Source organism: Lycium barbarum, chromosome 7, assembly GCF_019175385.1.
Source record: "Lycium barbarum isolate Lr01 chromosome 7, ASM1917538v2, whole genome shotgun sequence".
Lineage (NCBI taxonomy): Eukaryota > Viridiplantae > Streptophyta > Magnoliopsida > Solanales > Solanaceae > Lycium > Lycium barbarum.
The window spans coordinates 18,184,085-18,198,124 of record NC_083343.1 but is presented as its reverse complement, the minus strand read 5'-3'; the positions used below and the strand labels follow the sequence as shown (position 1 = coordinate 18,198,124).

Below are 14,040 nucleotides of genomic sequence, written 5' to 3'. Positions count from 1 at the left end.
ACAAATACACACAGATCAGAGATACAAGAAATAAAATACTCTCAGATCTGAGATACAAGAAATAAATACACTCAGATCTGAGATACAACAAATAAAATACACTTAGATATGAAAAAATACACTCAGATCTGAGAAAATTTGGTCGATTGACCATGAATTCCGGCCATAGAAGACGACGACGGTGGAGGAGAAATGAGAGGCTACAGAAGACGACAGCGAACTCGCTGATGCAATCGACAAACAGCGAACTCCATGTTGAAAGTCACATGGACTGGAGCCATGTTTTGATTGTGCTTCCTCAAGAAAATCAAATCCTTCATAAAGATTTTTAGAAACACACTTCCAAAAAGAGAGGGAAAAAACATAGACCAAAACAAAAACAAAAAAACAAAAAAAAAAAAACAACATGCGGCACCAAAGGAACGTGGAGGAAGGCCAAACGCCACCGTTGTCACCGCCCGTAAAGTGGCGGAGGAAACTGTCTCCTTAGCTGTAACTCCGATTGCCGGTGAAACTGATACCGAAAGTCAAAAAAATAAATTTTAAGAAAAGGTGAGGACGAGGAAAAATTGTAAATACACTCAGATTTGATGCGGATTGTAATTAGCTATTCAAAGTTAGCTATTTATTGTAATTATTTTAAATTATAGCTACTAATAATAAATATCTAGTAAATGTTAGTTACACCATGTAAGAATCTCTTATTCTTTTATGGCTCTTAGTAAAGATCCTCCAACAATGAGAGAATTTAAGGCTATGCTGCTATTTGGACATGCAACCAGCCAAATGTAGCTCATGTGTTTGAAAAAGGTTATGACAAGTATTTAAAGGGTTCTTTAGTTCCATTCAATTATTTGCAATTTAATTAGCACAACAGTACTTTAATAGTAAAATAAGATCCCGTTCTAACATAATATTGTTGGTGTTATCTGATCAATTATGTTTTGCATAGTCAAAATGCACTTATAGGACTTTTTCAGCCTACCATTAATGTTAAATGTTAGAATTTTATAGCTATCCCTATAAGTGGAAAGTTGGTATTTTACCAAACTCACTAAAAAAAAAATAGCCAATGAAGTTCACCAATAACTTGCATGATTGCAAGATCAGGCTATTGACATTAGCAGTTCAAGAATGAAGTAATCGCTCTTAATTAATTTTAGTCATCCCTATTCTCTAACTATCTTGCTCAAACTTCAAAATATCGATCAGTGTGTGTTAGATCCTCTAAAAGTAGTGCATTTGGAAAGGACACGACATGGGTGCGGCGCTTTCCAAAATATATTAGAGCCCAAAAAGCAAAAATTAAAACAGGGAAATGATTGAAAACAATATATATGCTTGTTTCACCAATCTCTGAATCCTATTTGTGATCCTCGAGGGCAACTATATATGCTTGGTTGAGTAACCTAATATATTATGATTATGTAACAGAACCAAATAGAAATATATTGAATTCTCTTCACATATCTTCACTAAACCTGAAACCTGACTCTTCCCTCACCCCTACCCTAGGGGTAGTCACCTATTGGGGAAGGGATTCAATTTCTCTCTCTCTCTCTTTCAATATATATATAGAGAGAGAGATATCTGAATCCCCTTGCTCGAATACATGACTTTGACACTAGTATCAATAGAGGTGAACCCACCAGGCAAAAGGCCGCGAGATTGAAAGTAGGATGGTCGGATGAGTTGAATTTGATGTTTAAGACCAAGCAAAAGGCTGAGATTGATACGCTGAGCTTGTCTGAAATTTTGTATCTGTCTGAAGTGTATTTAGTTATTTACCATTCAAGTTTCAAGAGCAGGAGTGGCTATGAAGGTCACTGTCAAGCACGCTAGTTGTTTGTAATGGTAGATGTTTTTTCTTGTCTTGACAAGTCAGATCTTGCTGTTCAAAGACTTGAATTTGTTGTTTAGAAACTTGAAATACTTCCGTGGATAATTAACTTTTATTGATCGAACCTTTTTATAAATATACTTCGGAAAATATATTTTTCATGATTGACTAGATACAACTTCTCTTTGTACTATTGTGGGAATCGAATGGAAAAGGTAACTCAAATATAGGAATGGCAATTGAGGCAGGGCAGGGGAAACCACATAATACGGCAGGGCAGGGGAGGAAATAAATAGGGCGGGGCAGGTCGGACAAAATTTATTTTTTGAAATCTTTTAATAGGAGAGGGTGGGGCAGGGCAGGTCGGGCAAGATAGGATTGACCCGTTTATTTTCTTCTCACAGCACTAGCTCAGCCTCGCCTCACTTACAAAGGAGGATTCGAAATTTCGAATATGAATTCTTTGCAATTCCTACAGTTAGGCTACCAACCCAGTTCCATGGCTCATCTACAAGGTACCACTTTTTACTACAGCTATTTGAAAATAAGTCTGTAGTTCTAAAATTAATTAAAGTTTCCCACTTTTTATGCTAAAATGATATTTGAACCCTCGACCTACTGCTATGTTTTCCTTTTTGCTTATAACGGAAAGGATAGATATTAGCAAAGAAGGTGAATATATTACTCGCTCCATTTTTATTCAGATTGGACTATTTTTTATTTTGAAATGTTTTAGAATATTCAAATTTTTAATATAAGAGTTTTCAACTTTATGTAAGATATATTTCACTATCTAACTTTTAAATTTTGATGTAATCTTTCTTATCTGACCAATTTTTAATCATTTAATTTTTTCTAAAAAAAAAAGTGTTGTTGTATTAATATGCTTAAAACGAAACAGGATAGATATTAGTATTCTTCTACAACAGTATTCACAAATACAACATTTTCTATCAAATGATTTAATTAAACAACTCTTCATACTCACTACAAATTAGCTAGCAGTTACTGTAAATTAAAAAAAAAAAAAAAAAAAAAAAAACATACGGCAACATGAAAATAAAGAGATAAAAAAAAAAGCATATAACAAGGCAGGGCGGGGCAGGGCTTAGCAGGGCAAGGTAGGGCAGTGCAACTTTTATAAAAAATGTTAAACGGGGCAGGGCAGGGCAAATCGAAATCTTAGTAGGTTAAGGCTTGCCCCGCCCTAACCTGCCCTATTGCCATCCCTACTCAAGTAAAGAATATATATAATGCATTTCTAAGATTGCTGTTTTCTAGGGTTACATACTCGCGCTTACGGTGACAAGCAATTGCATTTAATTGGGTTTTGGATTACCTGATAGTGGATAAACTTTATGAAATAACTCTACTAGGGCTGGTTTATTTTGAAGTATGAGCCAAACTTATCATGGTATATGAATTGATATTTGCATAAGTACGAATACGAGTATAAGTTATACAAAAACCTAATGTACATTTTATACGAGATAATGTGTATAAGGTAGAATAAGTACTACTAGTATTAGCAATATGCGAATAAGAGCATCTAAAGATAACAATGCCTTTACAATAGATGATCGCTAAAAAAATAATCCCTGTATTATTTACTCTATATAAAACAATCCATACAATCCACGTATTATTTATTCTCCATAATAAATCTCTATTATTAATCTCATATAAATAATATTACATTACAATTTCTGCATTGACTAATCCATCAACCTGACGAATCCTTAGTATATAAACATTGAATTACTGAAGATGGAGTTAATGCACGAATGGTCAGGACGGTAGGAGATATTGAAGCAAGCAAATCAAAAGCACATGATGAAATGCTTTAGCACATATGTTATTCTCTAGAATAAAAAATCAACTATTTTGTTTACATCTTTAGTCATCTATTATTTAAAACTTTATGTTTTAAGGTCTTAACCATTAAGATTCAGACATCCATTATGTGCAAACAAATGAGGCCTAAACGAATCTGGATTAGATAGGTTCGCCAAGGAGATAACATATCAAGAGGCTCCCCCATTCGCAAGACTTTGACCCGAGACATTTCATTAAGAGTGGGGGGAATTGCAAGGGTTTCTCTAAATTCCCTTTAGCTTCTTCGTATGTGCACTTCTTTATATTTTGAATCTTTTTCTTACTGAAAATCTTGACTCTCCGCCACGAGTGGGCAGTGGTCCAAACTATCCCACCAACACCGTCTCCTTGATAGTAATAAAAACCATCTTTCATTACAATGTTTATAGTACATCAAAATATCTTAGATTAGGTACGTATTAGTTACTTATAGTAACTAGGATCATAGAGATTGACCCAAGTAACATGCTCTAGCCTAATGGAAACATAGATACATCATTTTTAAAAATTATAATAGTGACTCAGTTTGCGAGCATCTTAACTATTTTACCAGATATTGCTACCTCCCTCGAGCATGCATCAAATAACTTTACCTAACAAAGGCTTAGGTAGTTGGAAAAAGAATTACCTAGCATTTTTTTAATCTCTCCTGCTACATGAACCCTGTCCTCTCATGGTTTTCACCTACTTATTTGTTTGTAAACAAAAGTACAAACAGTAACTAAGTTCGTGCACAATCTATAGCTCAATCAACGTCGTTCCACATGTAACAGAATATACCAAGTGTATCAATGGTAAAATAATTTTCTAATAGAAGTAACATAACAATCATCTAAACAGTGCCAACAGAGCTAAATGGAAAAACACAATGCCAATCTCATCAATCAAAATACTATGATCACAATATTTGTCTACACTGGTAGAGGGAACAAATACAATGTCATTACACAACACAAAGGAAAAATGGAGATGATACATCAGAGTAAGCCTAAATCCTCCAAACTGCATGGATTTGAATTTCTACGTCCTCAAACTATAAATTACTTGTGTGTTAGAATTTACTAAGTCCCTACGTTTTCCCCAAGAAAATGGGTACCAACATTTTGTTCTAATTCGATATCCAACAATCTCCGGATATTGTCATTAGAGCATCTCCGGAACCAGGGTATCCAACCCCCTAGATATTGCAGTGCGCGGGCGACTGAAACATGTGATCTGTTCAATAAACATGAATAAAAAGAATTATAGACAGACAAATATATTTCCATCCAAGACCTACAAATAGAATATCAAAGCAGAATTGGTTATTCCAGCGCATTTCCACGACAAAACATACTAATCTGCTCAACATATGCACAAACATGTCTACAACTTCAAATTATGCCACATTTTCACTTTTATTCCTTCACTTTTAATGTTGATTTTGTGGAGGCATTATCATCCTGCTTATTGGTTCCTAGACAGATAGTGAAGCAGTTGCAACTATCATGAAATAGCCCTCAAATTCATTTAGCAACGTTAAACAAAAGCAAATAGAAAAGCTTTACCTTCAATTTAATTGGATTATATAGAGTGATAGTATAGAAATTCATTTGTCAGGATGTGCTCTTTTAGCCCTGCGACGTGTGTGGCTTGTATGATGTCTACGAGAATGCTTCTTTAGCTTCTTAGCGCTGAAATGCATAGGAAAATTACATTGAAGTCTCAACAAACGGAAAAAATATGTTAAAAGCTACTCCAAATAAAACAGTAGACTCATGGTTAACCAAAGAAAAGTCGTGATAACTAACCGCCTAAAATCTGATGCCAAATTAACAAGAAAGATCACAGGTAAGGCAAGCAAAGCTGTGGCCTGGAATAAATACAAAAATGAAAACAAATAATTAAATGTTAAGTCAAAACATCAAAGAACAAAAACATAACCCATCCTCATTCAATATCTTATGCTAAAAGCGAAATTATTTACGATATACCACTACATACCAGATACCATGCCAACTCCTTTGTAGCATACGGCTTGGTGATGTGGTGATTCTTCAACATGTTATGTATGTTTTCTTGAGCCTTCAAAATTAAAAGCAACAATGATCCATATAAGTCGATTGTCATCATTCTAAGAACAAGAGTAAATATTAAAAGCATCACCAAAAAAAAAAAAAAAACTATCGCTGAAAAAAATGAAATACTGAAGTAGAATTTTACCGACACATTATGGGAAAAAAATTATCATTTGAATTGAGAAAACCTAAGTACACCCTTGAATGTTTCCTTCCCTTAATTCAAACTTGGTAGCCATATTAACAAAACTCTCCATCATTCAGTGTTTCATTCCCCAGTAGCTTTCACAACACTTCTTGGCTTTCGTAAACAAACCACGTTTGGGGTGGTTTGGTATTCTTTAAAAAGAATTAATTCACACCAAAAGAAAGCCAGAATAAAGTTAAAACTACAAGAGGCATAAGTGAACCACATCTACAGCACCAAACATCTTCCTCTTCGCTACTTCATTCACACAAGAGAGCTCATGCTAAGCTAACAGTTGATAATTGTAAATCCCAATTGAAAGTAAAGATCTCCACCTAATAATAATAGCTTTAATCAAAAATTGCAGGCAGCCGTTCGTTAAACACATCAGAGACAAATTGCTACTTGTTTGTTTCCTTTGTAGGTACAGTAAGATCATACTTTTAATGAGAAAAAGGTGGGTTGCTATAGAACTTTTAAACTCCAGTGAAGTAATTATTAAATATAAGGTCAGCGTATAATAGCAAGAGAAACCTCCATGGTGCAATTAAACCTATAACACATGAATGGTCAATAAAGCTTACATTTCCATTCTATTAATTTTTGTTAACAAATTAAGTTGACAGGAGAGCTTTTGAGGGAGTAGAGTCGAGTTTTTATCAGTTGAGAAGTAGTCTCCGTTCACTTATTTTCTTTTGGTGCACCCATAGAGTCCCTGTTTGTATAGAGGATTGGGTGGAGTTTGTAGAGAATCATTTCTTTTTGTAGATTCTCTACCTTTTGGTATACCCCTTGTATACGGACAGCTTTTTGGCCATGTTTATAAATGAAATATATTTACTTGATCAAAAAAAAAAAAAAAAGTTGACATGCAGCAAAAACTGGTGTAATATAGAGTACAGGGAAAAGGCATAAAATACCCTTAGACTTGTCATGGATTATCAGTTACACACTAATGCTTTGCGGGAATCCTATGACCCCCTTACACTATTTAAAACTACAATTTTTACCCCTTAAGCGCTGAGGTGGCATAAAGAGTGTATAAAGAGAGTGAAGCAAAAAAAGTGTAATTTTTTATTTTTATAATACTGTTATTACATGTATAAGTATTTTTTTCTTTTATTTTCTTTGTTCTTTTCTTTTTCTTTTTCTTTTCTTCTTCTCTATCTCACATAAGAATTTGCCAGCAATTGCTCTGGGGATTTTTGTCCTTTCTTCCATTTTCTTTTCCATTCTCTGTGGTGAAAGAAGCCAGCAAAAAAGAAAATTAAACAAAAACCCAAAAAAGAGAAAGGATAAGAAAAAAAGGGGCCACGACAATCGAAAGAGAGATGGTGGAGCTCTTTGAAAGGGATGGTGGGGTTTGCAGATGATGGGGGCCGATCAGCGGTGGCGATATAGCAGCAAAGAATGAAAAAGAAGAGAGAGAATGCAAAAGAAAAAGAAAACAGAATAGAATAAGAAGAAAAAGAAAAACAAGGAAAAAAATAAGAAAAAAAGTTATTCTTTATCAAATGCACACGTGTCAAGCGCATGAACTTCACTATCCAACACAGGTCTGAGATTGGCATTTTAAGGGTGTATTTGTTCCATCTTAAAATAGTCCAGGGGGATCATGGGACCCCCCACAAATTATGTGTGTTAAGTAATCCGAGAAAGTTTGGGCGTTGTTTTAATGCCTTTTCCCTAATATATACTCTAAATCAGAAACTCATTTGAAGCAAAAGAAGATAAACACAACAAGTAACCATACATCTAAAGCCTGAATTAGTGGAAAAACAAAACACGGTGTTTAGATGATTGCATATTCACCAAAATACTAATTATTATTCTGGTCTCTTCCAGACATTGACCACTGCAAAAATCCTTTACTATATGCAAGAGGATACCTACGAGCCACTATTGTCAAATTTTGATTAGCAACAGCACAGGTGTCCTCACCCCGGCACCCAACCCCCATACCCCAGTTATTTTATGACAAATAGAACCACAGCACGGAGTGAGAGAACACAAGCATGTGTGCAGGTATATGATATGGACGTGTATCTTTCCTTACCTATTTGATGTCTGCTAAGCAAGAATATACCGATTTCTCTGACTGAGACCAAATCAGAAAACACGGTAAATAAGAGAAGGATGCCTCTAACATAGGTACCATATTGATCTTTACAACATAAAAGGTTCAACATCCTTGCAAACCTAGGTTAGACTCATGATGACCCACTCATATTTATGATAAAACATGGGTTTTCATACTAACATATTTTTCTTTATAATTCTGTAAATTATCTCAGTAAGTTTATTCTGCAAATATCTCATTAAGTTTTTTGTCAATTCCAACTTTGTTCGTCTCTCTCTCCTTCCATCTCGACAGTTAACTTGTCCAACAAGTTCATCCTCCATTCCTTCCTCCAGACAGTGAATTCCACGAGGAAAAATCATGTCTTTTATTGGTAATATCGAGGCAATAATTACTCTAGGTTGTATTTGTAATTGGGGTGTCAAATGGACAGCCTGGGCTTTATTTGGGCGGGTCAAAAGTTGCTCGAGCTGAATGGGCTAAGCAACGGGTCATAACCCAACCTGCCCAATTCTTAAGAAGTTTTAATTTCTTTGTTTGTTTTTTATCATTTGCTTAAGTACATAACAGAACTTTTTTTCTCTTTATTACTGTTATATATAACAAACTCTTTTTTTTTTTTTTAAGTCTTTTCTTATAAATGACGCCACCCTACGAGGGAAGAAGCAGATAAATGACCAATAGCCTCATATCGAATAAAAAAATTGACAAAGTTTCTCGTGAGTCAATTCGAGCTACATATCAGCCTAATTTGGAAGAGCTGAACTGGGCAGGTCAGAACGGGCTGAGTTAAATATTGGATGGGTCATTGACCGGCCCAAACCTATGCTGGTTGAGCAGGTCATGTTTTTATGGGCTAATTTTGCCACCCCTATTTGTAATCAAAAGTGCGGGTGGGAACCATTCTACATCTTAAGTGATTAGAAAAGCAAATCAAGGGAGAAAACATCAAGGATCGCACATAAAAGCGAAGCACCACCAACAGAAGACTAAGGTACGGGAAACAGAGGAGAGAGAGAGAAAGAGATCATGCCTGGTGATGATATGAACTGACAGTTTTCTTGACCTTCCTATAATGACAATGAACTTTCTTTGTGTAAGGTTGCAAGAGAATCCTTGCTTTTTCAATATGAGGTTTCATCACCAGTGAAACTTGGTCAACATAGGGGTCTGCGACTTTCCTAGCTTCCTGCCAAATTAGTAGGCTGATATGAATAAATCGTGCTGACCATAGTCATTGAACTAAGATAGTAAAAACAAATATACCTGGACGTAGGGTTGGATGACTTCCTGTGCATTCACAATATGAGGTTCCATAAACTTCATAGATGCGTGATAAAGATGAATAGTCTTAGTCTTAAGCCTCTGTACATGAGGCTCAGCATCGCGAGCAAATTCCACTGAACGCTTTTTCATAGCTGGGATCCATTTCTTCAAATGAAACAACAGAGAATCAGGGATAATTGAACATAGAGAAGAAAAGCATAACATGCATGTTATTTCAATTTTGGATATTAAAACCAAAAAAAAATTGAACTATAAATCATCACATAGCAGAACTAAACAGACGGACTAGCAAAGCAGAATTGCCTCCTTTGTTAGAAAGGAGAAACCAAAAGGGAACGGCTTACTGTTTTAAATGAGTGAATATGAGCCTCCGCCATCTTTACTACTTCAGATTTGATCTCCAGGGCCTGAAGAAATCATTGTTAAAATGATTGACATCTATAATGCAGAAAGAGATATCTCAAGAATACTATAAAGAACAGAGCGTAATTTAACCTGAATGAAGTACTAATTAATTAAAAGCATTAGCAGAAGAACAAGACCTTTTTTGTGGTCAGATCCAAAGCTGGTCTTCCGTGCTCATTCCAGTAAGTCATAACAATCGACTGCACAATCACGATAAGTCAAGGAAAATGGATAAAAAGAGAGACTCCCTTAATTATAATATGCAAAAGAATAAGTATAATCACCCGAAAATGTACAAGATGAACAGCAAGCCAAGGTGGAAGCCATCCTTCTTTAACCTGGTCTCACAACATAATACACCGAATCAAATTCCAATAAGTAGAGGGTATGTGATTCAGTGAATAGTTCATTGTTTTTCCTCTGAGTCATCACACTGATCAATATTTCCAGATATATTTGAAATCAATGACAGACCAAGAACAAGTAGAAAAAAAGCAAATATGATAATTTCGAAAGTACTGACCTCCTCAAGCTGCTCCGAAACAGAAGAAGCCTCCAATTTAGCCTTCATCATTTCTTCCTGAAGCCACCAAAAAGTATTAGTACCCTCAGCTAATCAGTATTTTCAATACACAAAGAAGTAAGTAACGAAAACCTCCGCCACTTGAAGAGCGCGTTTTGTTTTACGGATCCTAGCATTCTGCTCCTCATTTATCCTTTGTAGCTAAAATAAGATATGCATACAATAAAAAGTGATGTCAATTCCTCAGGAAGTGATTGCATAGAAGGATTATATTTGGAAAGCTTTCATTAACATGAGCATCAAACAAAACAAACAAACTAGAATGATGAAGATCCCTGATATGGATTCAAGCAAAGAGCACATACACTTTCAAGTTTAAGATTCAGTTCCTGTATTTTCTCCTCTGCTACATTTGTATTGGTTTCCAGAGTATTTTTCTTTTTATTTTGTGCTTCTATTTCCCTTCTAAGAACATCTACCTGCAGATCAGCAGAACATTAAGGAATGCAGCACAATATCAGTATAAAGAAGCCAGCTTAAACATAACTAACCTGGCGCTCAAGTTCAGTGGCGCGCACATTAGCCTTAGCAACCAGCTCTTTTGCATTCAAGGATCCTTTTTCCTAGCGAAGATATGTACATATCAAGTTAATGAAAATCTGCACATCATTATTTGAATTGCAAAATCCAAATCTAAAACACAGAAATCCAAACCTGAAGTAACTGAAGTTCACTTTTCAGAGAAGCCAATTTGGCTAATTTCGAGTCAATCGTATTCTCCAGCTCCTTGATTCTCTCATCCTTACTTCTCAGTTCACGAGTGCCCTCGTCAACGCGTGACTCTTTCATACAAAGAAAAGGAAAGCAAAATGAGCTGTTAATTAGAAGGGAACCATAATGACAAGGGAAAAAACAGTGAAGAAGAAGGAATTTTACTTTTCCACGTCATCCAAATTATTCATTGTTACACTTACATTATGTCAGCATTTTCCAGGAGTTTATTAGTTTGGTTAAAGATTTCATTGAACAAGTAAAGGATTTAAAGAATCTCTACTTTTAGAGAACACCTAATTTGTTCACACAAGCAAATTATTGAGTATTGGATTGACATGGGCTCAAATAGAGTGAAATAGATAATAGAGGAGTCATATAGCAAAGCTCAACTAGTTTGTGATGATGCACAGTTGATCGATTTAAATCACTGAATAAGCCTCCAACTAGCAAAATACCAGATCCACAAAAAGATAAAGGACTAACTTAGTTTAAAACAAGAGATACACCTAAAGACTAATCCCCATATAACAGATAATTCTAAGTAGATTTATACTCAAGAAAATGTTCCAAAACAGTGAAATTATTCTTCAGTTCTTCAAAATGACCAAATTTTCTATCTTAACTTAGGACAATGGTCAAGATGTTTTATTAAGCCTTTAATTAAGAAGTCAACATTCACTCAAATCTAATCATAGAAATCCAATGCACCAAGGAAGCCAGTATCTTCTATTACCTTAATTTCTAAAACAGCTATAGCTCAGAAAAAACATAAGACTAACGTGGAGGAAACTGTTTTCTTGGAAAATATTTTCCTAGGTTTCTAGAATACATTAGAAAACATTTCCGCCATACCAAAAAATAATACAAAAAAAAAAAAAGGGCAGCAGGTGCACTAAGCTCCTCCGCCCCCAAGTTCATCCTTGGGGAAGGAATGCAAGGAGGAATGCAACACGAAGACTACTCGGGGAGTCACCCATCTTAGTACTACTCTTGCTCAAGCACGCTTAACTTCAGAGTTCTGATGGGATCCGGTGCGTCAGTGCTAGTATGATCGCACCAACCAAAAACAATACGCACAAACTAAAATATGCTTCTCCGTTTTCATGTCCTTCTACCCCTTCAGTTTGTAAATAATCCGTGTCCCATTTTAGGTGCCCTAAGTGGACTTCAAAGGACAAATTAACTAATTTCAACACTGATAAATTCTTTCAAATTTTCTAAAGAAACAATTTTAACTACGCCTTAATCTCAATTCTCAAACTAGTTGACATATATATTATTCCGGAAAACTGTTTGGACATAGAATAGTTACAATTTTCCGGAAAGCACTTATCCAGAATTTTCCATAATCCGAAAAAATCCAAAAAAAAAAAAAAAAAGCTGTTTTCACAATTTTCACACCAAATCACTTACAAAAATCCAAAAACAACTTCAATTTGTATTCATGCCCAAACACAAATCCAATTTTCAACTTGAAACAAATACTACTACTTTTTTTTTTTTCAAATATTACAATTCTTATGTCCAAACTAAAAATGCTACATTTACGAGTATCAATTTCTGACAGACAATAAAAATAAATAAAAAAACCCAGTTCCATTTTTGAGTAAAAAGGAAATATAACAGCATATATATAAAAATAAATTGGGTATGGTTAAAAAAAAAAACACCTAAAAGGGAAATCCTGGAGTTGAGTTGGTCAAGTTGGAGTTTGAAAGATGAATCTGAATCTGAATCTGAATCTTTTGAACTAACAATGGGTTCTGAATTAACAACTCCATTTGTGAAAATTTGGAGTAATGTGAATGAGAAAAGCAACACTTTCAACAACGCCATATTTTTGTGTACTGAGACTTTTCTCTGACTTTTTTTTTTTTTTTTTTTTCTATTTTAGAGAAAATGCAGTGAGAGTTTTGGACTCTTTGGGTTTTTGATATTCACGTTTGGAGTTGGTTGTTTTACTGTTTTACCCCTTTCTTCAAATTGCCTACTAGGACTTATAAATGCAAAAAAATACTGTATTTGACACTTACCAATTTTGAGAAATTTTGGTTTACTTTTGATCTTGGGAAATATCAGTTTTATAGTCATTATATAAACGGAAAAGGGCCAAAATTACCCCTAAACTTTGAAAAATAGTTCATCGATACCCTCCGTTATACTATAGGGTCAATTATACCCTTACCGTTATACTATGTGATCAATTATACTCTTATCTGTAACGGTTGCCACGTGGCATCATCCCAGCCCTTCTCAAATTTTTTTTTACCAATTAAAATAAATTACCCTTTGGGAGACTCGGTGAAGCCGTACTATAGGCTGGTTCTTGCTTGTGCTCATGATTTTTCTCTCAGATCGTTCGAAGCATGGTCACTGTCTTTCTATTTTGCTTGTTGCATTCAAATGTCATCTGTAGCTCTTGTGCAAAGTTATATGAATTGCAAAGGCATAGATTATATTCTGCTTATCAATTACTGGGATCTGCTATACATAAAGCATGAAACTTGTTCTGAGTATCGTTCACTATGTTGTATGCTCAACTAAAATCATGAGTAGAACTTTTGAACCATTTACCCAACCAGTGCTTCATGTTTTCTTCGGTTGGATACTTCCATAAGTTACAAGAGAAAGAAAAAAAAACATCTCCGGCAAATAAATAGGTTATACATAAGGGGAAGGGGAAATATTTTTTGAAGGGCTGGGATAATGCCATGTGGCAATCGTTACACATAAGGGTATAATTGATCTCATAGTACAACGGTAAGGGTATAATTGGCCCTATAGTATAACGAAGGGTATGGATGAACTATTTTTCAAAGTTCAGGGTAATTTTGACCCTTTTCCGTTATATAAATGTCTTTTCGTTACTTCTTCCATTCCAATTTATGTTAAGGTATTTGACTGCATACGAAATTTAAGAATGGAGTTATTTCCCTAGATGATAGATCAAATTTGGGAAATTGCCTCCAAATATCACTTTTGTTTCTTTTAGGACAACAAAGTCACTTAACT

The 14,040-nt window shown here is 34.9% G+C and overlaps 1 protein-coding gene and 1 pseudogene across 2 annotated transcripts; both read right to left on the bottom strand.

The window, feature by feature from the left end:
• Positions 1-4,592: 4,592 nt before the first annotated feature.
• Positions 4,593-12,953, bottom strand: LOC132603258 (uncharacterized). 2 transcript variants are annotated; one of them, XM_060316237.1, is made up of 15 exons: positions 12,699-12,953; positions 10,980-11,096; positions 10,806-10,879; positions 10,620-10,733; positions 10,387-10,455; positions 10,255-10,311; positions 10,016-10,069; positions 9,869-9,931; positions 9,671-9,733; positions 9,306-9,470; positions 9,073-9,228; positions 5,699-5,779; positions 5,506-5,567; positions 5,263-5,388; positions 4,593-4,930 (listed from the first exon to the last, which is right to left on the bottom strand). In XM_060316237.1, exons 1-14 carry the CDS (start codon positions 12,862-12,864, stop codon positions 5,304-5,306), a joined length of 1,326 nt encoding a protein of 441 aa, XP_060172220.1. In that variant the 5' UTR covers positions 12,865-12,953; the 3' UTR covers positions 4,593-4,930; positions 5,263-5,303. The 2 variants fall into 2 exon arrangements, with proteins under 2 accessions (XP_060172220.1, XP_060172219.1); XM_060316236.1 differs by having other exon boundaries at positions 10,806-10,877; positions 10,969-11,096; positions 12,699-12,949.
• On the bottom strand, positions 11,969-12,087 carry LOC132604643 (5S ribosomal RNA; annotated as a pseudogene).
• Positions 12,954-14,040: the final 1,087 nt, after the last annotated feature.